Below are 27,027 nucleotides of genomic sequence, written 5' to 3' on the forward strand. Positions count from 1 at the left end.
ATACTTTTAATCGCTCAGGGTCCACAACAAGGGAGGGTGTCGGCTGAGAAAGAATCGCCAAAGCCTTTTCGACACTGATGAGCTGCTGTTGCTCTACCTGGGAACGTCTAGCTCGAGTCATCCGCAGGACACACATTTCTAGAATGAAAAAATAAATAACTGTTGTTTGTTTCACAGACACTTTATAATACCCAAAATAAATATCAGGCAGATTAAAGAGCAGGACATATTTACTTAGACACAAACCCCTGTTCTGGTTTACTGACTCTGCTGTGAGATTAAGATGCTGCCATTTACACACTCAAAAATTAGGGACAGGGAATTCCCTGGTGGTCCAAGTGGTTAGGAGTCTGAGCTTCCACTGCAGGGGGCACAGGTTCAATCCCTGGTCGGGGAGCTAAGAACCTGCATGCCACACGGCGCGGCCAAAAAAAAAAAAAAAAAAAAAAAAAAAAAGGACATTTCAGAAATATTTTCTCAAATAGAGTATTTCAAGGGATCCTCAACAGATTAGACTGTCTCCTATTTAGGCATAAAACTCAGAATTTAAGAGCTGGAAGGGGCTTCAGTAATCTCGAATAGGAGTTGCAAACTACTACGCATAGGCTAAATCTGCATTTAATTACTCCATAATTAAAGTTTTCTTAGAACACAACCATGCCCATTTTACATATGTGTGTCAATGTGGCTTCTCCAGCAGGGCTGAATAGTTGTGACTATCTGGTCCTTTACAGACAAAGTTTGCCTATCCCTGATCTAGAACAATCTACTCACTGAGAGATGAGAAAAATAAGGCCAAAGAAAGGTGAAGACTTTTCTATGGTCAACATACCTAACTGTTCTAAGAGCCAGGACAAGAACCCAAATCTCCTGACATGTAAACAGGTACCTGTCTCACTAAATAGTGTCCTTTTAAAAAAGATAATGATAAAAGAAAAAATAAACTTTGAACCTAAACAAAAAATACTAAATTATACAGCCAGAGGATTAACATTTAAAATATCCACATCGGAAAGGCTATATCCTAGACCATTCTAAGATTACTCAAACACAGGAGAACTCATTTTAAGGAAGTACTTGGAAAAGATTTATCTACAGCATATAAGCCACTGAAGAAAACCAGTCTCATTAACTTAGTCAATACTTGTTTTTGACCAAAATAAATTTTTGACCCTGTTACCCTTTTTTTGCTTTGTAAGACTAAATAATGTTTGGTTTTTCCAAAAACCAAACAAATCTAATGCCAAAGGTCCAAAAAGGTGCAGACAGGAAACAATTCTACATGAAAGACTTTGGGAGCAGGATCATTAGAATAAATATAAATAACCTTGGACTAAACCTACAGTAGGGATAGAGGAATGATGGGGGTAACAGTTGTTGTACATCACTCAGCAAGAAATCACATGAAACTGCTTATCTTGCTTAAAAATGAGAGGGTATCCTGCCAGCTTTTAAAAATTGTATAGCCAAGCACTTTGCTACATGCTTTAGATGAATTACTTTATTCAATCGTCAGAATATCTTATTACCCAGCAACTATCTACCCCAATTTTGCAAATGAGAAAACTGAGGCTGATGGGTCAAGAATCTTGACTGAGGTCACAAGCTACTAAGCAGTAGACTAGAGGCTCAAATCCAGGTCTGTTTGATGCTATAGTGTGCTTTTAACAATAGTGATTTACTAGCTCAATAGTTATTAAAGATAATGCTATTTTCCCTAATTAACTCCTGTACTCTGAAAGACAAGGAAAAAGGAGTAAACTGAGATGGTAATTAACTATTTAAGAACTTTGAATGAAACATCTTTTAAAATTAGTAAGTTGCTTGACTGAGACTTACCTTTTGCTTCATTTTCATCAGAAATATCTGTTATCTGAGAGCCAGAAGCATCTCCATTGCAAGCGATCTTATCTTTCTTCAATTCTGTACATGCTATAGTCTTTCCAGATTCTTCAAGTTGATTTTCAAAACAAGTACTTGAATTATTATTTCCCAATTCTATTCTGCTTTCAGAGGCATTTTGCTGCTTTTCATTTTCCTCCATTGAAGACTCCCCTGTGTTTCCAGCCTCATTGTGGTCTACACTTGTATCTTGATTTTCCTCTGTATCACTCTCAATTTTGTCATCTACGACATTTTGGCCATCATCTTTTGCCTGGGAAATCCTCCTTCGTTTTGCTATGGTGCCTAAGTACCACTTCGACTTTTTGCGGATTTTTCTCTTCAACTGAGCTTCAAATAATTTAAAGAAAAAGGGTAAGAGAACATTCAACAATTTTTTAAAGTCTAAGTAAGTGGGAGAAAAAAATACCTCCTGCGATATTAAGAGGAGAACCTGAGATATCACCATAGTATTGTATGGTTGGAATATACAAACAAAAGTAGAGAATACTGTGAGAAGGTAGAAAGTGGTCAATGACCTGTCATTCTAAGGAATTTGGATTTTATCTTGAATAATTTTTTAAAAAATCGAATAATTTTAAGGAGGGCAATGACATGAATTGTCTGATGCATATATTACAAAGGTCACTTTGGCAGTAGTATAAGGAATGAACTGAAGGAAGGGCAAGACTAAAAATAGCTTACATGTACTGAGTGCTTACCGTATAGTAGGAACTCTTCTAAGGCCTTTATATGTACTAACTCACTGAAATTCCACTTTAACCTGATCAGGTTTGCTACCATTATCGACATCATTTTACAGATGAAGAAACTACACTATACAGAGATTCAACATTCTGCCTAGACTAGACGCAGTACAAGCACACTGCAGCCTTATGTTTGGGAGACTCATCCATACTGTTGTATATACTTGAAGTTTAATAATTTTCACTTTTGTATAATAATCCATATTTTTCCATCCTACTGTTGATCTGCATTTGGGCTGCTCCCATTGAATACTGTCTCTATGAACATTCTGTTTAAAAGCATTGAGGAATTATGGCACCAAAATCTGGGAAAACAAATGAATAGCTGAGAGGCTAAGAAGCTGAGGACAGTCTGAAATTCATGGAGCTTAAACAGCAAAAACTGGAAGTAAGAGCTTGCCAAAGAAGAGAGGTCTCGGGAACCCCACAGGATTTGGGTTGGTACTCCATGGAGTTATACCCTAAGAATAAAGAGGAACAGGAAACAGACTAGCATTTATAGGAAATAAAAGTCAGTTTCAGATCAAGTCATACCACAGTTAGATTGTGAACTGAGAGGTGAAAGGTAAACTGGGATTGCAAGTGGTACTTTATTGCAAGCCTGGATTTATTTCAAGAATGCCAAGTTGCCTTACTGTTAATGAAATCAACATAATTCGCTGCATCAATATAGACAAAGGAAACTGATGGAAAAAGTAAACAGCATTAGAGGAGAATAAAGGCTATAGTTTTGTAAGTAAAATTTACATAAGTGCACTTACCAGGAGTGCTGCAAGCCATAGGAGTACTGGGGGTCTTCAGCTTTTCATTTTGCTCTGGATTTGGTCTTCTATCACCAGCAGGAGTGGAATTTTGCTTTGGCATTACATGGTAGTAAGATGGGGCATATCTGGAAGAGCTACAGCCTTATAAACAGACATGTGGAATATCAAATCAAATTTCCAGATTTGAAAATTACATAAACAATTAATTAAAAGGACTCAACACATCTAAAGCATCTTTTTCTGATATCAAATCATTTTCCTACCTCTCTTCTTCCTAGATTCCTGAATTTCTTCACAAAGCTGCTCAAAGTCTTCATCAAGTTCTTCTTTAATTATTGCATAGGCAGTATCTCTTAAAGCACAGGCTCTATGTCTAATAAGACGATCTATGGAATGAATAAAGAATCTTAAAATGTTTTCCTTTTGCTAATGTAACAAAAATTAACACCATATGTTGGGCTAAGATTATAGCCGTTAACAATTCCTTTTTTACTTCCACCATGAATAGTAAAAGTTACTGGAATTGTGTTATTTCTGTTTTTGATGTTAATCTAATGTTCTGGACATCTGATTCAACACGGCAGACTAAACCTAATTTCATTGCCCTGTCCTATCCAGATCCCTTTGAAATACCAGAGAAAATATAAGAATCAATTAGTAGCAAAACTAAACAACATAATGACACAAAAACAGCAAGGAAGGCTATCAGTGTCATGAGTGAACTAGGGATGTAAAACAATTTTGGAAGAGATATAGAGGATGTTATTACATTGACAGAGAAACTAAACAAAGACAATGAAACAGCACCCCTACATAGGAAACACTAGAAAAAAATCCAAAACTGAGCGTAAGCACTGTAAACTGGAAAATGCCTTGAGGCAACAGGCAGATAATAAGTGAATGTAAATTTGCTTGAAGAGCTGGATCAGTTCCCCTCACAGGGCAGTAGGCTGCAAAATTCACACGATATTCAGTTCATAGTTGACAGGAACAGCTGTAGTAACAGAAGGGATGTTGCTGGGGGCTTCTAACATGGCCTGAAGAAAGGCCAGGCAAAGTTCATTGGTTCCTGGAGTGTGGCAGCATTGGCAAAACCTTGGAATTTGTCAGAATGCACATCATTCTCAGGCCCTGCATCTACAGAATCAGAAATTGTGGAGGTGAGGCCCAGCAAGCTGCATCTTAACATGTCCTGTAGGAGATGCTGATGGTAGCTAAAGTGTGAACACCACTGCTCTGAAGTAATTTTAGATTGTCACAGTGGACGAAAAGGGAAGCAGCGGCAGTATGACTGCAATGAAACAGAAAAAGCCCTCTTCCTCCAGGATAAATGCTTCCTTCTTTCTACAGTTAAGGGGTATTCCCAACTTGGTAGCCTGTTTCCCACTGCTTACCTCCAGAACTCTGAACTACAGGATAAAGTCTAGGGAAGGTGTGGGCAGAAGACTGGCAAGGGAAGAACAGTGAGCTTTTAAATTGTTGAGGAAACTCTTAGTGGTGGAAATCAATCTAATTTATAAGCGCTACAAATTTAAAAACAGAATGCCAATGTACTGGAGGAGAGAGCCAGTGCAGGAAATAGAACTATTAAAAAAAATTATCCACTAAGACAGTTAAGGGCACAGCATCCATAAAGCAAGAATAGGAAGCTAGGAAAAAGCACCTGAGAGAGTATTTTTTGGAAATGAACAAGTTTATAACAAACATATAGATATTTGAATATATCATTATAAATATGAACAAATATATCACTTAAAAATCCCTTACTTTATACATTTTATTTAACGGACTGGGTATGTGAGGTAGAACGTGAATGCATTCTACGCATCGAAAAGGTCTGGAAAGATATCCCCAAACTTAACAGTGTCCACCCTTGGAGAAAGGAAATGGGTGACTTAGTTTTTTAAGTATTACTGTTAGCAAGTATTATGCTATATTACTTTTGTAATAAAATTTATAATGGTCTTAACTAAGAAAATCCTTTCAAACTTATTACAGAGAGCTTTAATTTTTCTACTTTGAGAAAGAACATTGATAAACAAAGGAAACAAGCTAAGTTGTTACGCAATTTTGTGTTTCATTAGAGGCTATATCATATAATTGTTTTGGAGTGAAAGAAACCTGCATTTGAATTCTGCCTCTGCCACTTCCTGATGGTATGACCTTGAGTAAGTTTTTTAACCTCTCTAAACTTCCATTTTTCTCAACTGTAAAATGAGGATACCGTTGTTGAGGACTGAATGGCACTGTGAATATAAAATGTTTATAATATAGCACCTAGTATGAAATCACCCGCCACTAAGCGTTAGCAGCCCCCATTCCACCCCCTGAAGAAGAAAAACAAAACCAGTAATGCTCACCTCCAGGATCTCTATCTGGATTGTATTCTAAAGCATTACTACAGATTAGATCGATATCACTCAAATAGTCTTTCACAGTCAGATACTTGTGGAGATCAATTTTACTGATTACAGATGAAAGGTCCATTGGTTGCTTTATTACAGTGACATAATCAGGAACCTAAAATTCAAGCAAATGACCAAATCACTAAATTAACTCTGAACAGTAAAAAATTTGAGTCAAGTTTTTCTACCAGGCAAAATAAAGGAGAGAGAATAAATACATAAGATATAATGAAAATATATTAATACAAAACTGTGACTCTATTTAAGGCGAGTTTTGTTTTGTATTTATTCTTATTCTTGGGCACCTATATCTCCAGTAACATCCTAAACCTCTTTCCTCATCCAAATGCCACCCACCCTTCAATGTCAACTTAGGACCTCATTCTTAACTGTGTAGGTCACAGTAATATAATGTAGCATTAAGACATTCTCAAATTACTTCTACAACATTTGAGTTGGGCAAAGTTAATTGTCTATGCTCTGCAGGCAAGGAAAATGCTTTACATAGCTCTTGAAGGACACTACTTGGTATGTTTCCAAATACAGAAAACAAGATCACAGTATACAGAGGGAACCACATAAACTAGTCAAATAGTCTCTAATTCTGAAGCATTTTGATCCAAAGATTAAATTAATACCTCATCAGGGTCAACAGGTTTAGTAAATATTCTGAATCGCTTGTCAATAGCAAGCCTATGTGTAACATTTCTTAAAAAAATCCTTAGTTCTCTAAATGTATCTTCTTCTTGTTCTTCTAGTCGTTTCACTTCTTCTGCTGTCAATGGTCTTGGTTCAGGTGGTGGTGCTACAGGGAGTACCTCCAAGGCCTGCAAAACTTTACATGAATGGAAGATTTTAGTTACCACTCTCCCACCATATCAAGGGTGACAAACAATTCAGTACACAAAGTAGACAAGCTCTCAGGGATTATCCTCCTTGTATTTGCCAGGAATCAGAGGATTTGGAATACTAAACAGGTACCATAATCTCGACCTCTACACGCCCCCGCCAGCAATAATCGCTAACTTGTAATTTGGAGTGCTAATTCCTAAATCATTACCATTTTAAGATCATTTAAGAGTCTATTAAAATTTTGAAAATGCATATTTCCAAGACAAGAATATTCTAATTTTTTAAAAAGTCATTTTTTAAAAAATTTTTATTTATTTATTTATGGCTGTGTTGGGTCTTCGTTTCTGCACTAGGGCGGCAAGTGGGGGCCACTCTTCATCGCGGTGCGCAGGCCTCTCACTATTGCGGCCTCTCTTGTTGCGGAGCACAGGCTCCAGACGCGCAGGCTCAGTAATTGTGGCTCACGGGCCTAGTTGCTCCGCGGCATGTGGGATCCTCCCAGACCAGGGCTCGAACCCGTGTCCCCTGCATTGGCAGGCAGACTCTCAACCACTGCGCCACCAGGGAAGCCCTAAAAAGTCATTTTTACTAGTTAATTTTTAAACTAACAAAAAATTGTGGTATGTTTCAAATATAACAAAAGTTTAATTTTGTTTAAACAGATTTGCACTAATAAGTAATAAGGATAAAAAAGGGAATATGAGAGTGCTGCCCCAGTAAGTTGGCAATCTATTAAGGGAGTAAGAGACATAATTATAACATCACTGTAATATCATATTAGTAGTATGAAAAAAGTACAGTGCATCATAAAGGTAATAAATTAATTTTGTCTAGATGTTAGGGAAGAAAGAATAAGTTATACTAGAAGGAAGCATGAATGAAATTATGAAAAGACACAATATGCTGTGTATGGTTTAAAGATAGAGTGCTTTGGAAGGAAAAAGGTGGGGGAGAGAAAAGTGCCAAAGGTGCGCTTGGAAAGACAGATTGGGGCTATGCTATGAATTCTAGCACCAATTCCACATAGATGAGGGCTATACGATGAAAGGCCTTGTATGCTTTAAGAACTTTAGTCTAGGGACTTCCCTGGTGGTCCAGTGGGTAAGACTCTGAGCTCCCAATGCAGGAGGCCGGGGTTCAATCTCTGGGAACTAGATCCCGCATGCATATGGCAACTAAGAGTCTGCATGCTGCAACTAAGACCCGACACAGCCTAAATAAACAAACAAACAAACAAATAAATAAGAACTTTAGTCTATTTTAATGGGAAACATAGGGATTTTAAGAGGTAAGTAAGAGGTATCAACCTCAACTGAGGTTTTGAGCTTCTGATATTAGAAGATGGCAATGCCATTAACTGATATTTTATTTCCACTTTCTCAAAATTATTATATATTAACTTTGATACAAGAACTAACCTGTTTTCTTTTTTGATATAGGAGGCTTAGCAGCTTGCTTTAGAATTAAATCTTCAAAAAATTGTGTCCGTTCTTCTTTACCAGGCAACTGGACATTAAAAATTTCTCCATAATCATGGATAAATAATTCTTGCACCTTAAAAAAGAAAACAGATGCATTTTATATACATATGTATGTATACACACACATTACTATGTATCAATCATTCAATGCCACAGTAGGTTACTGTACACGTTTTTAATGACAATCTAAATTGTGTAATAAAGAAATAATTTCTTAAATCTTTTACTTATATTGAATTTATGTATTATATAAACCATGTATGCAATAGATAAGGAACTAAAAACATGGGATCTTCTTTAGAACTCAAGGTTCCAAACTATAATTCATACAATAACTGATATGGTGATATTTTACTTAAAGGGTTTTGTTGAGATCAAGTAATTCACCTTCACAACCCAAAGTGAGATATGAGAATGAGTGGTTCTTCAGTAAGAATAAAGGCTGGAAAATAATAAGTATTGGTAAGGATGTGGAGAAGTTAGACCCCTTGTGCTGGTAGGAATGTAAAAGGGTGCAGCCACTGTAGTAAACAGTATGACGGTTCCTCAAAAAGTTAAACACAAAATTATCATGTAACCCAGTATATTCAAAAAAACTGCAAGAAAAAAAATAAAAGACTCAACAGATACTTGTATACCAATAATCATAGCAGAATTATTCACAGTAGGAAGGAGATAGAGACAATCCAAATGTTCATCACCAGATGAAGAGATAAACAAAATGTGGTATGTACCTACAATGGAATATTATTCAGCCCAAAAAGGAATGAAATTTGAACACACACTACAACATGGATGAACAATGAAAACATTATACTAAGTGAAATAAGCCAGTCACAAAAGGACAGATACTTTATGTTCCACTTATATGAGGATACCTAGAATAGGTAAATTCAAAGAGACAGAAAGTTACTAGAGGTGTCCAAGGGCTGGGAGAGGAAGGAATGAGGAATAATTGTTCAATGGATACAGAGTTTCTGTTTGAGATGATGAAAAAGTTCTGGAAATGGATAGTGGTGATGGCTGCACAACATCATGAACGAACTTAAAGCAATGTACTTGATGTCACTGAACTGTACACTTAAAAATGGTTAAAATGGTAAATTATGTATATTTTACCACCAAAAAAAGAATAAAGGCAAAACAGGTCTCAAAAGGATGTTTCTAAACAAACCTCTAGATCTTTCCAAGAATTATTAGAGGATAATAATGTTTATTCCTTGTATGATGTTTGTGTACTTTGTTCAGCCTACCTCTGATACAGAGAAATTTACATCCACAGCTTTTGCATTTTCTGCTTTGTAGGTTCTTCCATGCTCCAAACTTGTGAAAACTACATACACAACATCATTTATGAAATAAGTCTCTCCTTTTGCTAATCCATTTACTAAACTACTATGTATACAAGAGTCTACTAATGAACTGTATTACATTAATTTGTCATTTCTGGCCCAAATTCACAGTTTTAATCACTAACATTGTGGTATGCTTTATCATATTTGGTGGGCTTTTTCAAAATTTTCTTGGAAATTCAAGAACTTTTTTTTAGCCATGCCGCGTGGCATGCAGGATCTTAGTTCCCCAACCAGGGATTGAACCTGTGCCCTGTGCAGTAGAAGCATGGAGTCTTAACCACTGGACCAGCAGGGAAGTCCCTCAAGCAGTTTTTTCTTCTACATTAAATTTTAGAATCTATTTTGTTGATATTTCTATTGCAATTTGTACCTTTTCCCCCTTTCTGGTGGCCTGGAAGTTGTATGCTGCATTTCTGTTCTTTTATTGTTACAAGTTTTAACAGACATATCTCTAAGCTTCTTTTCCTACCAAACTGTGAAGTTAATCAATATCTACATATCAGATACAAATCTGAATGTGCTTTTACTTCCTCATTCTCCTTCACTATGTCCTTCCTGCTGTTTTGAGTTCAGAACCAAGATCAACTTAGATTTACAGTCCTTAAAAAAATGTTACTAGCACAGTTTTGTGACGAGTTTTACTGTTTTCTTTGCTCACTGCTTCTTATATGCAACTTCTGCAAAATAAAAATAATCCAAGAGGAGAAATAATCCCTTAATAATTATTTCAGTCAGGGGTTTATGGGTAATAGTGTCTTAGGCACTGCATGTTCAAAAATATCTTTATTTTGCTCTTTCACTCAAATGCTAACTTTGCTGGGAAGAAAGTTACAGGTTCAAAATTATTTTCCTTCTAACTTTGAAAATATTGCTCAGTTGCCTCCTTAGTAGCTGGTATTATAACAGTGAGAATGTAGAAGCAATTTGATTTTCAGTCCTTTCTAGTAATGTTTTATTCTCTTGGAAGATTTTTAGATTTTTCTCTATACTTTTGGTGTTCTGAAATTTTATCTAGATGTGGGCCTTTTTATACCCATCAGTTAGAACAAGGGACCTTTTAAATCTGAAGATTACGGTATTCTTTAATTCTATGAAATGTTCTATTATGTGACTATTTTTCTCTTCTACATTTTTCTCCTCCCATAAATCCCATTAAACAGATGTTAGACCTGAATCTATGTCCTCTGTTTCCTTTAACTTCTTCCTCACTTTTCAAATCTTTGTCTTGTTTTTATTATTTACTATAAGAATTTCTGATCTCATGATCTTCCATCTTGCTAATTCACTCTTATCTGTGTCTGCTTCTTTTTAGCCCTGTGGGGTTTTTTATTTGGGGGGAGTTATTTCATTTATAATGTCTTCAATTGGTTCTTTTCCACAACAATCTGTTGCTGACGCATGGATATGATTTTCCATGGAGCTGTCCTTCCTCAAAAGCTTACTTATAAATTCATCTTTGCCTTTGAAATCTTCAACTGTCCACAGGTGCCTTTTCTGTTTATTCTAGCTCTACTTCCAGTGATTATGAAAGAAGCTTGCCTATATTAGACACAGAATGTGCCTGTAATTTGTCTTCTGGGCACAGGGTCTCCCTACTCCTCCCATTCAGTACCTATACATAAGTCACTGATCTGCCACACTAGTCCTTGGGCCCACCTTCACTGCTCTAGTTGAGGACAAACAACTCAGCTGACTGCTGTCTGGCATGGCCAGAAGTGAAGAAAGCCAAAAAAATCCAAAGTTGTCCAAAGACTCTTTCAATTCCCTCCTAGCACTGAACCAGAGCTAGAAACCACTCCCATCTTTCAAAGCAGTCCTTTCATGCACATGCTTTAAAATGTGGTTACCTGTATCAATCTAATCCCCACTGCTTGTCTTTCACGATTCATCAAAGTTTCTAATCCACTGATGACTTTCTTTGTCATTTTTCCATGCTGCTGAGTTGTTAGGGTCCACTAGTACTCATGCATATAGATACTCTGACTGCAGTTTTGAGATGGACAAACTTTAATGTAGCTAATAATGGTATACACAGTACTTCTCACATATTATAGTCCAATGCTATATAGACAATATCACTGTATCACTAAGGACTACATAGACTATATAAGGCTCAAAGCGGACTTGCTTATTTGTATCCACATAGACTATTCATTTTATAAAATGAGCAATTCCTGGTCCAGTGCCCATTCCACCCTACAGTACAGTGTGATACTGGGATACTTTACTCAGTTTACAGTGATATGCTTAGGAAATATTACCATAAGAAAACAAAGAAGCTATCTTTGAAAAAATTTTTTTGAGTACAAAATTACCACATTCTTGATAAAGTTATCCAAGATTAAACTGATGACAGCTTTTCAACCTCCCTACGTCTTTTTTTATTACTTATGGCTGTGTTGGGTCTTCGTTTCTGTGCGAGGGCTTTCTCTAGTTGCGGCGAGCGGGGGCCACTCTTCATCGCGGTGCGCGGGCCTCTCACTATCGCGGCCTCTCTTGTTGCGGAGCACAGGCTCCAGATGCGCAGGCTCAGTAATTGTGGCTCACGGGCCCTTTTGCTCCGCGGCATGTGGGATCTTCCCAGACCAGGGCTCGAACCCGTGTCCCTTGCATTGGCAGGCAGATTCTCAACCACTGCGCCACCAGGGAAGCCCTCCCTATGTCTTTATAAAGTTCAGCTAGTTTGCCTTACTTATTACCAAGAGTATAAACTTATCTTCGTTTTAAACTTTGAAATAATTAACAAAGTTTTAATTGACAGTGAGTACAATAAATCAATGGTTAATGTGGCTACTACATGGCAATTCTTCTTTACTCTGTTAATCAGAACATTGCTAGAGTACTGAATTCATTCTGGGTACAGCCTTTCAAAAGGAATATAAAGAGAAAGACATTCAAGAGAGTGACTAGAATTTTGAAGAAACTAAAAATATGTGTGATGTGTAGCAGAGCCTGCTATTACCACACTCCATGTTCTCTTCCTTTTGGGCACACTGCTATATCATATTTCCTAGTCTCCCTTGCAGTTACGTATGGCTATGTGAGTTTTAGCCAATGGAATGTGAAAGGAAATGATATGTATCACTTTCCGACCAGGCACAAGAAGGCCAATCCTTTCAGCTGGGCAGAATGAAAGTAACCTGGAAAGCCACATGATGAAAATGAGAAAGCTCTCTCAGCCTGAGTGTCTGGTATGACTACATGGTGGAGGGTGGACCCGCCAATCTAGTCATCTGCCTGGTATTGTTAAGTGAGAAAGAAATAAACTTTATTGTATTTAATAATCCTAAGGAATATACCTTATCATAGAAGAAGAAATTTTTAGTGTGAAGAAGCCTGGGTCAGAGTGAGGAGATAGAAATGAACACAAAACCATATTCAAACATACAAAGAGCTTTTCATGATGAAGACAGAATAGACGTGCTCTCTATTTTATGTGGGAAACAAATGGAGATTAAGAAATGGAAGCCTCTCAAAATAAGATGATTTTTCTTAGGAGTCAGAACTAACAAAATGAATTGTGAAGGTGTTCTACACAAAAGAAAGACTTCGAGTCCAGAACTAGATGACTAAAGTAGAAAACTTTAAGGACTCTTCCCACCCTAAGAATCTGTAATTAATATATACTTAATGTTCATTTCCCAGTTTATTTAAGTTTTAGTTGAAGAATTCACAACTACAAAACTGCCATCAGGGACACAATCTGGTCCTTTGATAACTCCCTGACATCATTTCCTTCTATTCTGTCCTTTATTCCCTCTGTTCTAGCCACTCTAGACTTTCTGCAATTTTCCCAACACACCACACATTTCCTTCAGGGCTTTTGCACTTGCTTTTCCTCTGCCAGCAACCTCTGTCCCTCAGATACTCGAATGGGTCACTACCTTACCTTTTCCAGGTATTTGCTCAAATGTCATCTTCTTGGTGAGGCTAACCTAGCGGATTTAACACTGTGACCCTACCACACTCTTTTGGCATTGCTTAGCTAAATTTTTCTCCATACTGGTAGGTTGGTATCATATTTTATTTTTGTTTGTCTCTCCCTCAACTAAAATGTAAGCCCTAGGAGGATACAGATTTTTGTCCATATTGTTCAATGCTATATTCCCAATGCCTATAACCATGTCTGTCACAGAATAAGTGCTCAGTAAATATATTTAAAATAAAATATTTGAATTATCTTCCTACTAATGTTCTAAAAACACACACACAAGACTACAACATGCTTATTATGTACTCTGGGGACAGAGAGGTGGAAAAATGTCCCTGATTTCACGTATTTTACATTCTACTAGTAGAGATAGAGTCAAACAAATTAATATTTAATGTCAAGTAGTGATAAAAACAAAGCAGAGTAAGGGAGAAGAGAGTGATAGGCAGAGGTGTTACTGCTGTAATTGAGAAACTGATCAGGAAGACCTCTGAGGTGATATCTAGGCAGAAATCTGAGAAAAATAAAGGATCACGCCTTTACTTTCTATGTATCTAGGAGAAGAGTATTACAGGCAGAAGCAGAATGAACTTTGTCACTGGTAGTTGTCTAAATTGGCACAAATTTGAAAGACAGTAATTTGGTACTATCAAAAATGTCAAATGTGCATCCTCTTTGGCTAAGCTATAGTTATTCCACTGTTAGGAATGCATGTTAAAAAATCCACATAGTAATGCTCATATAATTTAAAACCCAAGAATGCTCACTGTAGCAGTTCAATGGGAAAAAAACTGGAAAATAACTAAAATCCTATTAATAAGGATTTGGATAAATAAATTATGGTATATCAAGAAAACAGAAAAAGCTATGCTGCTCTTAAAAGAAATAAGACTTATGTATTAAAAATACATAAGATACATAAAGTAAGTTACAGAATAGCATGCATCATATTCCATTTAGAGGAAAAAAAATTTACAATATGGTCTTACTATATACATACACACATACATACACCATCCTGCCCAACAAGCACATGTATCAAATAGCTAACAATGGTATCTTTAATAGGAAAACTTTTCCTTACAATTTTATTCACCTCTGTAGCACTTGGAATTTTTTCCATAAATTCTTATTACTTAAGTATATCTCTTTTTAAAATATAATGATTTCTCCCAAATTACCTCTTCTGGTAGAGTGGAATGGGGTTTGTCAGAAGTTGCAAGTAGTAAAACTGGAGCAAAAGAAGGAATATTCTGTAATAATGTGGTAAATGTGGCTTTAAGTGTTGGTCCAACTATTTCCCACCACAAGTGAATATGAGGAACATACACTATACTTGGTGCTGTTTTCTTAGCTTCACGAATCATCTAGTAGAGAGAGAAAAAAATTACATTCAATTAGAGAGTCAGCACATTAGTTATATGCTTTATTAATCTGGAACAACGTTTAACTTCCCGGAATTGTCATATAAAACCCTCAAGTTTTAAAAATGCTTCCCCAATCCCACAATCTTGTTTTTAAATGTTTTATAAAAGTCTCATTTTTAGAAAAACATAATTGCTTCAAGCAATTAGAAAACAGCTCAAGAAATCTAGAAGACTTTTCTGTTATGGTAACCAAGGTTAAATATAAAAATACAAATATAAAAGACTTTAACATTTAAAAAATTTTAGTATAGCAAAAACAGAAGCAGCATAGTTCATATGGTTTTTGGAAACAATCAACCCCTACAGATTTTTAGGAATACTTTATACAGTATAGTTTCTACCATCATGACAACTGTAACAACAAAAAATTTTCTAATATTTTAACTTTTTAAAAAAATCAATTAGCTGGCACCTTTTATCTTTTCAAACATCATTTCATTTAGTTTTAGGGAATTTACACAAGAAAAAATATATATATACTAATTTTCAAGGGAAATGTACCTATTCAAATGAAGAAAATTAAAATTTTATTTTGCATAGCTGTCACTGCTTTAAGTACTTTACTCATTCCTCACAACAGCCACACAAGGTAAGGACTATTATTATCTCCATTTTGAAAATGGGGAAAATGGGGCAGAGAGGTCTAATAACTCCTAAGTCACATAGCAAGTTAAGTGGTGGAAAAGGGATTTAAACTCATACTCTTAAATAGCTAAGCACTTATGCATAGTTCTATTTTGAAAACCTGAAGTTAGAAATCAGAAAGACAAAAAACACAGTACAAAAAGAATGAGGCAATTCTAGATTTTGTCTTTGGCAGACTACTTTGACTTACAGCTTATTTGTCTGGGCAACAATGAATTACCTGGGCACATGTTTCTTCAGGAGATGTAGCACTGACTCCAAACAGAACAGGAATGTCTAATGTGTATACTGCAAATTTTTCCAAAGCATGGATGACAGCTGGTGCTAAATGAGAACCTTGCCCAAATCCTGGTTCTCCTACTATCAGTATTCTTGGTCGAAAAGACATAGGTTGATAACAAGCATTTCTGAAAGAAATGAGTAATAACCTATGATTTAGGAAAAAAAGTTTAAATTTCCCTCCCAATTACCAATTATGAACTTTAGAAGTCAAAAGTTTTGACAATATGGCCAATCATAACAGCAAGGTTCATATGGTTTTTGGAGACAATCAACCCCTACAGATTTTTAGGAATACTTCATACAGTATAGTTTCTACCATCCTGACAACTGTAACAACAAAAAATTTTCTAATATTTTAACTTTTTAAAAAAGTCAATTGGCTGGCATCTTTTATCTTTTCAAACATCATTTCATTTAGTTTTAGGGAATTTACACAAGAAAAAAATATATATTAATTTTCAAGGGAAGTGTACCTATTCAAATGAAGAAAATTAAAATTTTCTTTTGCCTTATTAAAGGATTTTTGAGAAAGTCCATTTTCATATACTGATGGAACATCATCATCACTGTATGCCAAGTCACTTTCTAAAAGAGGACAAGAAATATCTACAAAGTAAACAAAAAAAGTGTGCATTAGTAACTTTTCTGAATTACAAAGCAAATCTTCACGTAATGCCTCAGTTAGCAAACCAAGGAACTTCAATGACATTTTTTTAAGAATCAAAAATGTTTGTGTAGATATAAATAACAAGTAAATTAAAAAAATGCATTCCAAACTTAGATGAAGTCTAGGGCAATCTGTGAAGTAAATTTCTTTCAAATATCTAGGCAAAGCATGACCAAATTCCTTTCAAAAGGCTCTTTTATAAAGAAACATTACTGTACAGGGATGTACAAAACATTTAGTTTTACTGATTATGAAAACTAAATGGTCAATCAAGTTTCATACCTGAGTCTAATGCCTTTTTAGTTCTGATTTCCGCCTGTGGAAATACTCTCTGCAGAGCTTCTAAGATCTTGTGAACAGTGCTTTGCAGGAGTGGTTTCACAATGGTGGACAATGCCTGCCCAGGTGATGTCACAGCTCTTTGGGAGGCTGGTATCATCTTTTGTATAGCTACCTCAAAGTCCTTAGCTGAGATATTAATTGAAGAGAGATCCAACTGTAGTTTCTCACTGGTGGTATAGATCTGTGGGTAGCGTCGACGTAGAGCACACAAAGCAGCCTCAGAACATATTGACTTAATATCTGCACCACAGTATCCTATCGAAGGCAACCAAAAAAAAATTTTTAAGTATACCACTACCCTATTAGCTTGACCATGGTTAAAAGAAAATTAAAAATCAGCTTAGCAATATAGTAGCAAAATATTTAGGAGTAATAAGGCTAAAATGTCTCTCATTCCCCCAGTGAACTTACATGGTTGATAATAACCCTTAACAAATCAATCAACTTTTGAGAGTGAAATATGCAGGCACGAAGTAGAGCACAGGGGTCAAGAGCATGACTTTTGAAATCAATCAGGTTCAAATTCTAGTTTGTCATTTACTAGACATGGTATCTTTAGAGATTTATGCTCTCTTTATTCATTTATGCTCTCAGCCATTTCTACATCTGTAAAATGGGGATAAAGCTACCTACTTCGCAGGACTGGTGTAAGAATTACCTGAAATAATACATGTAGAATGCTTAATAGGATAATTAGAAAAATGTGAACAGTTAGTAAAAGATCTAACTTCATTCTCAAATTCCCTGACAGCCAAAATATCAATTACCTCTATATAATATCTAGGACTTTATACGAAGAAAACAGGACTTCCCTGGTGGCGCAGTGGTTAAGAATCCGCCTGCCAATGCAGGGGACACGGGTTCGAGCCCCAGTTCAGGAAGATCCCACATGCCGCGGAGCAACTACGCCTGTGCGTCACAACTACCGAGCCTGCGCTCTAGAGCCTGCGAGCCACAATTACTGAGCCCACGCACCACAACTACTGAAAGCCTGCACACCCGCATGCCGCAACTATTGAGCCCACGCGCCTAGAGCCCGTGCTCCGCAACAAGAGAAGCCACCGCAATGAGAAGTCCGTGCACCGCAACAAAGAGTAGCCCCAGCTCATTGCAACTAGAGAAAGCCTGTGCACAGCAACGAAGACCCCAACGCAGCCAAAAAAAAAAAAAAAAAAAGAAGAAAACATGCCAGAAACTATAAATAAGAAACAAATATAATTTGCATTTCTTTAAACATAACCTTGGCAAAACTACAACTTATTCCATCTTTGAAATGCATGTAATATTTCTTTTAATGCTTAAAGCAATGTTTACCAACACAGTTTTCTGCTAGTTCTTCTAGAAATGTGTCCAGTGGTTTAGGATTCCAATCCCTTGTGTGAATCTTTAGAATTTCTTTTCGAGCCTACAAATAAAAACAGTTAAAATTTTCTGTAATAATAAAGTGCTATTCAGATTAATTTCAATTTAAAATAATTTATCTAAAATTTTAAGATTTTAATACCTAATATAAACAGAAATATGAAACAGTAAAAATGAAAAAAAAGTTGTATTTGTAAGAGCTTGAGGATTTTATGTTAAACAGATCTACATTTATAGCTCAAGTTCTAGTCATCATAAATGTGAACAAGAGAAATTAAGTAACTACTGGACTATTGTTTATTCTGGTACATATTAAGAACTGTTTTTAAGAGTACTGACAGCTCTACCCACATTTTCTTACTTGGTTCTCAAAATATTAGGCAGCTTTAAAATAACTGCATAGGATTATATGGTTGTATCCGTGAAAAAAGCCAAGGCTAATGAATTGGCTAAGGACTGACTGTTAGGTCACGTGTTCTGAATCAAAATAAAGCTGTATAATTAACATGCAAAGTTTGTGCTCAATTTGAAAGAATTTTAAGAGTATTCCTAGGGAGGCACTATTTTATTAAAAAAAAAAAAGAGGGGGGTGGGGGTGGGGGGTTCCCTGGTGGCCCAGTGGTTAGGACTCAGCGCTCTCACTGCTGTGGCCTGGGTTCATCCCTGGTCGGGGAACTAGGATCCCACAAGCCACGGGGCCCAAAAAAAAAAAAAAAAAAGAAAAGAATAAAATATTATCCAAGTTATTTTCTTTAAATAAAATAATGCCTCCCGAAAAATACATACATATACATATTTGAATGTTAATCATACAACTTTGCTTCAGAACATACAAAACTCAATCTTCAGTTTTTTGCTATACCAAGACTTGTTCATGATAAAGGCAATCAATTTTGTCAAAATTTGAGTGATGTTAAATTCTTACATCTTTATCAGGTAGGCTAAAAAGGAATTCTCTGTCAAAACGACCAGGCCTTCGTAAAGCAGGATCGATAGAATCCAGTCTGTTGGTAGCGCCAATGATGACAATTTCTCCTCTGCTGTCCAATCCATCCATAAGAGCTAGCAGGGTGGAAACAATTGAACTAAATTTTAAAATAAGAGAGAAGAGATTAATTGTATGGAAGCTGAACACATCATTTCTTTTTTTTGCTAAGATTTAATACATTAAATGTGTGACTGAATTTTCTCAGAGCATTCCACTACTTTCAATAAGCTTTTTAAAAAGAAAATCTGTAAAATAACATACTACATGGCACATGGACATTTAAAATCAATGGAAAACACAGTTTTTAGAATGCTACAAATGGATCCTGGAAGCCATTTCATAAAGCATAATTTCACATAGGAACTTTAGAGTTCTCAAACAGGCATACAACATCAAAAAAATACAAGTACTAGGCAGAAAAACAAAGTAAAAATCATAAAATGGTTCATTGTGTACACATTATCAAAGGACCCCAAAATAAAACAGAATATACATAAAGCATAAAAACATAGGATTTGGACTTCCCTGCTGGCACAGTGGTTAAGAACCCCCGTGTCAATGCAGGGGACACAGGTTCAATCCCTGGTCCGGGAAGATCCCACATGCCGTGGAGCAATGAAGCCCGTGTGCCACAGCTACTGAGCCTGCGCTCTAGAGCCTGTGAGCCACAACTACTGAGCCCACGTGCCACAACGACTGAAGCCTGCGTGCCTAGAGCCCGTGCTCCACAAGAGAAGCCATCGCACGCAATGAGAAGCCCGCGCACCGCAACAAAGAGTAGCCCCCGCTCGACGCAACTAGAGAAAGCCCGTGCGCAGCAATGAAGACCCAACACAGCCAAAAATAAATAAATAAAATAAATAAATAAATTTATTTTTTTAAAAAAGGGTTTTAATTACATTTTAAACTTTTCATTATGGAGAGAGAATAGTAAAACAGTCTCCACATCTTCATCACTCAGTTTCAACAATTATCAGTATTCCTTTTTTGTCTTCACCCAATAGCTTTTAAAAAAACCAACCAAACAAAAAAATCTTAGATCATTTAACCCATAAATATTTCATGTTAAGTACTTCACATATGTATTTCTGAGGATAAGGACTTTTAAAAACTCCCACAATACTATGACACCAACGTAAATGACACTAATTCGTTAATACCACCTAACATCCAATTTCCCTGATTGTCTCAAAATATCTTTTTACATTTGATTTGTTCAAGCCAAGATCTACACACATTGCACTTGGTCAAACATCCCTCAAATCCATAACAGTTCCCCATCACCCTTCCCTCACTTTTTTTTTCTTCCTCCATGCCATTTATTTTTTGAAGAAACTGGTTCATTTGTTTTGTAGAATTTCCTTCCCACATCTGGACTGAGCTGACTGCTTCCTGATAGGCTCATTTAACTTGTCCTCTAGCTTTCATATTTCCTGTAAACTGGTAGTTACATCTACAAGCTTAATAAATATAGATTAAACTATTTGGGATAGCATATTTCACTGGAAGATACCATGTATTTCCTACTGTATACCTCAGGAGGCAAGTGATACCATATTTTCATTTTTAAGATCAGTAGGTTGGGTTTAGTTGAGGTGTTATCAGCTTACTCCACTCATCATAAACTTTACTATTAACCTTTTCACCTTATTTGCTTTCGTAGCAACCACTGATAATTACTGCTTAGATCAAGGTTTCTCAATCTTGGCACCACTGACATTTTGGGCCAGATAATTCTTTGTTGTGGAGAGCTGTCTTGTCCACTGTAGGATATTTAACAGCATCCATGGTCTTCACCCACTTGATGCCAGTAGAGCACCCCCCCTCCCAGTTGTGACAATCAAAAATATATCCAGATGTGTCCCCTGGGGGGCAAAATCACTCCCAGTTGAAAACCATAGGTCTTGATCCACTATTTCATAAGAGGTTGCAAAATGGTTATTTTTCTAATTCAATAATTTCCTTTGTGTTTATTAACTGTGATTTTTCTATAGAGAACAAAGTTCTCTTTATCATTATTATTAAATTACTCTGAATCATGGTTACAGGACAGCAGAAAGAAATGCTTGATTCATTCTCTTCATCAATTTTCAGAGTAATGAGTCACTGTCTTAGCAACCTTTGGAGTGACCAATTAAGTTCTTTTTTTAAAGAGACCATTAAAAACTGATGATTTCTGTGTACTTGATACACTTCAATATACTGAGTCTCTTAAATATGTGTATACATATTTAAGAGACTCAGTATACTGGGTCTCAAATTGTCCCATTTTTGGCCAATGGAAACCCCTTCAAACTGGCTATGTCATTCTGATATGACCCCAGTAGTCTTTGATTGCTTCTTCACTTCCAGGAATAACAATATGTTCCAGGCTTGTCTTGCTATTTCCCATCTCAGTTGTGCCTAACGCCTCCTCTCCTAAAGAATCCTAGTATTTACAGATCACACTCTGAGTGCTAGGGGTATGAACTGCTGCTGGATTGTGATTGTTTCTAGGCCTTTTTAGTGCCCAGAGATAGGAATCATTTTTTTCTTTAAAAATAAAATTCATCATAAGTTCATACTGGTATTTCTAATTCAAGTAAAGATTTGAGGGTTTTAATTTAACTTACTTTATATTTGTATCCTCTTTTCTTAGGCTAAAAATCGTATTTTCTAATGCATTCACATAATTACTTATTTGCATTATCCTACAATTATTACCAACAATAAGATAAAGAGTATAGTTTAACTATGTTCAATGTGCTAACTTCTAAAAAAGCTGAATTTGGACTTCCCTGGTGGCGCAGTGGTCCAACTGCCAGTGCAGGGGACATAGGTTCGAGCCCTGGTCCGGGAAGATCCCACATGCCACAGAGCAACTAAGCCTGTGAACCACAACTACTGAAGCCCGTGCACCTAGAGCCTGTGCTCCTCAACAAGAGAAGCCACCGCAATGAGAAGCCCACGGACCACAATGAAGAGCAGCCCCTGCTCGCCGGAACTAGAGAAAGCCCGCACGCAGCAACTAGAGAAAGCTCGCACGCAGCAACGAATACCCAACGCAGCCAAAAATAAAAAATATAAATAAATAAATAAATTTGTAAAAAAAAAAAAAGATTTACTTTCTTCAAATAAATAAATAAATAAATAAGCTTAATTTAACAAAAATGTTTTTCTCTCAGATTTTTTAAGTCTTTGGAAAAAACAAAAAACTAAATTTCTCTTAAAAACATATATTTGAAATGATAAGTGCTTGCTAAAATTATTCTATATTTCTTGTTAAAATTTCTCCAATCCCTTTTAGAACTGTTCCAAAATACAGTAAGTACTCAATTACTTGATTGCAAAGTGATGGTCGTATTGTTAAATATATTTTTCCCTATCAACACAATGAATACAATATGGCTGATAATGAAATGTGTCATATATAAAAAGTGTGTATGATTATTGGTAGGGTATGTGTACACACAACTATTTTTACCATATAGGAGTAAACATTTTAATTTACTCAGAGCAACAAATAAAATTTTATAGTATCAAGTCAAAGAAGGGGACCAGAATATAGTAAATGTTGTTAGGTGTTAGAAAAGCCAAAACCTACCTATCACTCATAATTTTATGTCTCATTTCTCTTTTATATTATCTACAATAAAAAACAATACCGGCATAATGAAAGCATGCAAACATTTGCTTTTGGGTATCCCAAATTAATTAAATAATTACATTTAAAAAGAAGCTGTGAAAAACTGAAGATGAACTAGGACTAAAATGAATTTAGATTCAAGTTGAGTCAGTGGTACTAGTGAAAACTGCTCCCTTCGGTAAGCAATTATCACAGGGGATATGCAACTTTCCTATTCTGAAAATCAGGAAGTCGGGCTAGTACTAGGGGGGAAAAAAAAAAAGCATCTGAATTAGTTGGCAACATCTAAAAGATATTTAACACAAAAATTTGAATATAAAATTTAAGAAAGAAAATTTATTTTTCAAGTCTGAGTCAGCTTTTGCACTTCAGTAATAGGCTGGAGCTAAAAACAATTGGCTATGCTCTTCATGATTGGACACTCAGCCCCATTTCCCAGACCCACCCTTATCACTGGCCTGCCTCACTCATTTTATTTGCCTTACCTCACTGGCCAATGGGCATTTAAGTCTGTATCACAAGTTAAATCTATAACCAATACTGTGCTTGAGAACACCCTACCCTTTAGAACAGGTTCACTTTTTCTTTTTCTTCTGTACTATACATTGGTTTCTACTACCAAACAACACTGGTTTATAAACTTTCTTTCACCCTCTAACATTCTATCCCTCATGCAACATCAATACTGCTCAGAATACAGGAAGAAAGGCAGAAGTACCATCAAGCAAGTTTTACCTGTGAATTTGATCTTGCCTGCTTGATCGTACTGGAGCCAGACCATCGATTTCATCAAAGAAAATAATTGATGGGCGCATCTGATAGGCCTAGGAAGCAAGTCCAGTGATTGCATGTTATCATGAAAAACTTCAAATATATAGACTTAATATAAACCATTTTAATTCATTTTCATTCCTACTTACTTATAAGAAGTTTTTAAAAATATAAACTCAAGAACTATGTTTTAAGGCTTCAGACATAATAAATTATAACAGCATACAATTTAAGTTTATTTGCATTTTCAGCTGGAAACATTCAATATACTCCACTAGTTCTAACCCTCAGATTTCATACAGCTACAATTATTGGGACACAAAAAATATCTACTAAAGACCAACTGTCGAAACAAGACAAAGAATAGAAGACAGTGACATAGGTTTCCTCCATGTCAGGATGAAAAAAACATTTAATAAGATGCCATAGTTTAAAATCTATTTCAGTAAAGTTAAAATAAAAAAACCTCAGTGAATTCTACAAAGAGATATAAAAGCATTTGCAACAATATGCCTCAGTAGCTAAGAATGTTATTATCTCACAACTTACTGTCAATACAATTGGGATATGAAACTGAAAGCCACTCTAGGGCAGAGCTAATCTTCAGCTCATATACTGAAACATAACTCACTACTGTCGTCTCTTTTAAGTGTGAGACTACCACTCTGTCTCTAGTCTTTAGGTATGAGACCTAAGACTCCAAAGAACTCAGACCCAATTATTCCTTCCTCTTTTTACTATAAAAATGTTCATCATACATCGGTGTAATCATGACATGACAAAGGAAAATAATCTAGGAAGAGTATATATTTGGTATAATTATTATGAGTTTATTTCTATGAAAAGTAATTAAATGCAAGGTTTATCCAATCCTTATACTTAATCTACACTGATTACAGATCTATATAGGTAAATTTTAATATCATACCTGATCAAATAGCAATCGCAGCTGTCTTTCGGATTCTCCTACCCACTTACTCAGACAATCAGCACCTTTCCTCATGAAAAATGCTACTCTTTTATGCCCTTGACTGCATTCATTGGCAAGTGCTCTAGCAACCAGAGTTTTTCCAGTTCCAGGTGGACCATAAAACAAACAACCTCTGTAAAAGAATAAGTATTATTTTAGTACTACACTGAAAAATAGACCAAACAAAAAATTAGAAATCAATTTCATGAATACATTTAATGAATAAGAATGTAATTAAGACAAGTGAAATATCATTTCAATCCACAAAGCACAACTTAAAACCTAGGAATTAATATTCATACTATAAAATTAATATTGAAACTAAATAAAACCCTTTATGTGAAACATATTTTCTTTCATTCATTCATCATGCTCATCATATTATCTTATCTTGCATAAAAGTTATGATTGAAAAGACCTGACTGTTTAATTTTATAACATATCAGGGGAAAGAATAGCAGATTTCATGTATAATCTTTGGTCTGAGCACCAGTAACATAACAGCAAAAGTTTTGCAAGAAAACAGTGGGAATGAACACGAGAGAAAATAAGATAAAAGAAGAGAGAACTTGAAGTACTGGCTGGGTAACAGGGACTAGGACAACACAAAGAATTCAAGATAATTTTTGGTGACATCACTGCACTGTCATTGGGTAATGTACAGCTTTTTCACATATTTCCAAAGTTATTCACTGTTCTCAGGACAGAATTCTGAGAAAATGGGTTATATTCATAATCTTAGTAGACATGATCATCAAATAACTGCTCCTGAAAAGAAAAGTTAAGGAAGATCCCAGAAAAACAGAAATGACAAAATAAGAATGGCAAAAAAAAAAAAAAAAAATCACAAGTGATGGATAAAATCTATTCAGAGTCAAGAAAAAAATAAGGGAATTCCCTGGCAGTCCAGTGGTTAGGACTTGGCGCTTGCACTGCCAGCGCGCGGGTTCAATTCCTGGTCGGGGAACTAGTATCCTGGCAAGCCACGCATCGCAGCCAAAAGAAAAAGAAAAATAATAAGTAACGAACATAATCAAATGCAGATGGTAAAAAAACAAAGCAATTGTTAAGAAAACAATCAGACAAGTAAGTGAAGTAAACCAGTGATTTCAATGTACAAAAGTCAAGACAGAAACAGATTTTTAAAACTATATCTATTTTTAAAAATATATCTTACAGTAATCTTATTTGTGAGATGGTATCTTAAAGAAAAAACTTAATGATTCCCATAAAGAGGAAGCAACGAGATGTTCATGATATTGACATCTGTGATAACAAAAACAGGAGAAAACAAAATAGCCAGAAATAGCAAAATCAATTAAATAAAATGTGATACATCCACAAAATGGAATATTATTCAGCCATTAAAATGGAAAGAGAACATACCATATGAAAATAGTTTATCATAGTCATATATTGATTTTTTATGAGCAGAAATGTAAGAAAAGGGAAATGTAAGAAAGGGGAAATGAAGAGAAAAAATTGAAGGAATCTGTTGTTTAATTTTTTTACTTTAATTTTTAAAATTCAAGTATAGCGGATATAAAATATTAACTAAGTTACAGGCATACAATATAGTAATTCACAATTTTTAAAGGTTATATTCCATTTATAGTATTTATAAAATATGTGCTCTATTCCCTATGTTGTACAATATATCCTTGTAGCTTATTTTATACCTAATAGTTTGTACCTCTTAAGCCCCTACCTCTATATTGCCCCTCCCCAATTCCCTCTCCCCACTGGTAAGCATTAGTTTGTCCTCCATATCTGTGAGTCTGCTTCTTTTTTCTTATATTCACTAGTTTATTGTACTTTTGTATTTCACAAATAAGTGATATAATACAGTATCTGCCTTCCTCTGTCTGACTTATTTCACTCAGCATAATGCCCTCCAAGTCCATCAGTGTTGCGGCAAATGGCAAAATTTCATTCTTTTTCTATGGCTGAGTAGTATTCCATTGCGTATATACATACCACATCTTCTTTATCCATTCATCTGCTGATGGACACTTAGGTTGCTTCCATAACTTGGCAACTGTAAATAATGCTGCTATGAACATTGGGTTGCATGCGTCTTTTTGAATTAGTGTCTTTGTTTTTTTCGGATATATACCCAGGAGTGGAATTACTGGGGCATATGGTGGTAGTTCTATCTTTATTTTTTTGAGAAACCTTCATACTGTTTTCCACAGTAGTGTACCAATTTACACTCCCACCAACAATGTATGAGGGTTCCCTTTTCTACACATTTTCCCCACATTTGTTATTTGTGTTCTTCTTTTTCTAAAAAATTTATTTATTTATTTATTTTTGGCTGTGTTGGGTCTTTGTTGCTGCATGCAGGCTTTCTCTAGTTGTGGCGAGCGGGGGCTACTCTTTGTTGCGCTGCGTGGGCTTCTCACTACGGTGGCTTCTCTTGTTGCGGAATACAGGCTCTAGGCGCATGAGCTTCGGTAGTTGTGGCTTGTGGGCTCTAGAGCGCAGGGTCAGTAGTTGTGGTGCGTGGGCT

At 35.8% G+C, this 27,027-nt stretch overlaps 1 protein-coding gene across 2 annotated transcripts in view; it reads right to left on the bottom strand.

The window, feature by feature from the left end:
* The window catches only part of ATAD2 (ATPase family AAA domain containing 2), an 80,027-nt gene that overhangs the window by 15,107 nt on the left and 37,893 nt on the right, over nucleotides 1–27,027 (bottom strand). For both annotated transcript variants that reach the window (XM_082433125.1, XM_082433126.1), the window contains exons 12-26: nucleotides 24,474–24,648; nucleotides 23,510–23,598; nucleotides 19,087–19,246; nucleotides 18,114–18,204; nucleotides 16,740–17,054; nucleotides 16,264–16,396; nucleotides 15,729–15,915; nucleotides 14,618–14,803; nucleotides 8,088–8,223; nucleotides 6,456–6,652; nucleotides 5,773–5,932; nucleotides 3,676–3,798; nucleotides 3,410–3,553; nucleotides 1,840–2,232; nucleotides 5–138 (exon numbers count right to left, since the gene is read on the bottom strand). In XM_082433125.1, coding sequence (XP_082289251.1) covers nucleotides 5–138; nucleotides 1,840–2,232; nucleotides 3,410–3,553; nucleotides 3,676–3,798; nucleotides 5,773–5,932; nucleotides 6,456–6,652; nucleotides 8,088–8,223; nucleotides 14,618–14,803; nucleotides 15,729–15,915; nucleotides 16,264–16,396; nucleotides 16,740–17,054; nucleotides 18,114–18,204; nucleotides 19,087–19,246; nucleotides 23,510–23,598; nucleotides 24,474–24,648 — 2,623 coding nt within the window. The remainder of the gene's footprint in view (nucleotides 1–4; nucleotides 139–1,839; nucleotides 2,233–3,409; nucleotides 3,554–3,675; nucleotides 3,799–5,772; nucleotides 5,933–6,455; nucleotides 6,653–8,087; nucleotides 8,224–14,617; nucleotides 14,804–15,728; nucleotides 15,916–16,263; nucleotides 16,397–16,739; nucleotides 17,055–18,113; nucleotides 18,205–19,086; nucleotides 19,247–23,509; nucleotides 23,599–24,473; nucleotides 24,649–27,027) is intronic.

The sequence above is a fragment of the Balaenoptera physalus genome, assembly GCF_965194825.1.
Source record: "Balaenoptera physalus genome assembly, chromosome: 17".
Taxonomy (NCBI): Eukaryota; Metazoa; Chordata; class Mammalia; order Artiodactyla; family Balaenopteridae; genus Balaenoptera; species Balaenoptera physalus.